Source organism: Vigna radiata, unplaced genomic scaffold, assembly GCF_000741045.1.
Source record: "Vigna radiata var. radiata cultivar VC1973A unplaced genomic scaffold, Vradiata_ver6 scaffold_454, whole genome shotgun sequence".
NCBI lineage: Eukaryota > Viridiplantae > Streptophyta > Magnoliopsida > Fabales > Fabaceae > Vigna > Vigna radiata.
The window spans coordinates 54,329-56,285 of NW_014543420.1; the positions used below are offsets into that span (position 1 = coordinate 54,329).

At 29.2% G+C, this 1,957-nt stretch overlaps 1 protein-coding gene across 1 annotated transcript in view; it reads right to left on the bottom strand.

Moving 5' to 3' along the window:
- Positions 1 to 1,620: 1,620 nt before the first annotated feature.
- The window catches only part of LOC106754359 (LRR receptor-like serine/threonine-protein kinase GSO1), a 3,320-nt gene continuing 2,983 nt past the window's right edge, over positions 1,621 to 1,957 (bottom strand). The window contains exon 2 of the mRNA XM_014636371.2: positions 1,621 to 1,800. Within this exon, the coding sequence (XP_014491857.2) occupies positions 1,784 to 1,800 (17 nt within the window). The 3' untranslated portion in view covers positions 1,621 to 1,783. The remainder of the gene's footprint in view (positions 1,801 to 1,957) is intronic.

The following is a 1,957-nucleotide window of genomic DNA, read 5'->3' on the forward strand; positions in this document are numbered from 1 at the left end:
AAACCATCTGAGATGTGCTCCTATCTAGAATTTGTTCGAAAATTGATCTATCAATGGCCCTGAAGAGGTAATGTTTGACTTTGTGATCTTCAATTCTGGATTTCTCCAACTGCTCTGATTCTTCACTAGACAGAACAGTACCCTCCACAGGCTCCTCAACACCATTTTTAATCAGATTCCAGAGACCCTTGGCACATAAAAAATTCTCCATCAATTTACTCCAATGATCATAATGTTGACCGTCAAAGTAAGGAATTTTTGAGGAGAATTTGTCATTATTCATCTTCGTAAGGTGCAGCTTTTGTATCCGGCCCACTAGGAGCTCTGATACCAGTTTGAAAAGAATAAAAAGGTATAATGCTACTCTTGCCAACTGAATACGTTTATTAAATTAAAGAGGCTATTAAATAACACTCATGTAACAGAATAGATAACGGCTAAAAAATAAAAGTGCCTAGAAAGTAGGCATTATTTATGTAGTAACAGAAAGTGCCTACAAATGAGGCATTATTATGCAGAATAAAATATATCTTCAAGTCTCTGCAGGTGTGAGTTTGAATTTTTTGGTAAATTTTTGAAGCGGGTTTTTTATACCTGACTCTCAAAATTAATTCTAGTTAAATGACTTTTATTATATATACTTTTTGAGTATTAGGAATGACAATGCAGACAAGTCATACGAGTTGACCTGCAGCTTGTATAAAAGAGTACGAGACAGATTAAATATTTCAATTTACTTTACTGTTCGTTATTGCAGCTTGTATTTCAATTCACTCTTCACCAAAGTTCGAAACTGAACACCAAAAAAACCAAATTTCAAAATCATCTTTGCAGCGTAGCTATTTTATATTTCTAAATTGGATTTCGTGCTTATTAAATCTATTTGTTCGTCAGATTTTGAAATTTAGTGACAATAGAAAATAATTATAAAGTTGACAAATCTTAAAAAAATATAAATAAAGATGCACAAAGTAAATACATACATATCTGTTTTAACTAAAACCAATGACGATGAACTTCATTGAAGACGAAATCCTTTGAAAAAGATGAAAAAAGCACTGAAGAAAAACGCCATTTGAGTTTGCTTCATAAAAATGACCTGAAGATGTTGGAGGAAGTAAATATACCAGCAGATAAGCAGTAATTATTGTTTATTTAATTAATTTAATAATTTATATATATAATATAAAGGGTTAAGTGAAATTTGGGGGTTGTAGGAAAAAAACGTAAGATGTAATTGTTTACGTGAATGTAATATTTATGTAAAAAAAGGCTTAAGTAAGGGAGAGGATCCCATTAAGTTTCAATACACTTTTTTTTTTGTCGTAAATATTTTGTGTAAGGTTGGGAGAGTTCAATTGTCCCCATTAAATATATTTGTTTTTATACATAAAGCAAAATCTTCATTTTAATACAAAACCTTAGCATTGTTTCATCAAATAATGTATTTGGTGAATGATGATCACATTATTAACTTTTAAAAACAATTATTGAAAACTGATATTAAGAAAAGCTAATATGAATGATGTATAAAACATAGAACATATACTTTCACTTAAATGCTACAAAGATTAACACGTTTATATAACATAATCCAGAACAAACGAAAAACAAAGGATAAAGTTGAAAAGCATCACTGTAACTTAAAAAGATAAAACAAAATACAACAACTATTAATAATAATCAAATTTAAATATTAAGCTCATCACTGCTGACATTGCTTGTAAGAACTTCACCACCATCTTCTCTTCTTCTAACCTTGATGACTCCTTTCTTTCCTTTTTTATGAATGAAAGATACCTAAGATATAATAATGAAAGAATTTTATAAGAATAACTAAATTTATAGGAAAGGCTTCGTTATCATATAAGTTAGCAACTTAAGAATTTTAATACACCATAAAACATCTTAAATTCATATTTCTTCTTTCCATTATTCTGATATATTTTCACTTTTC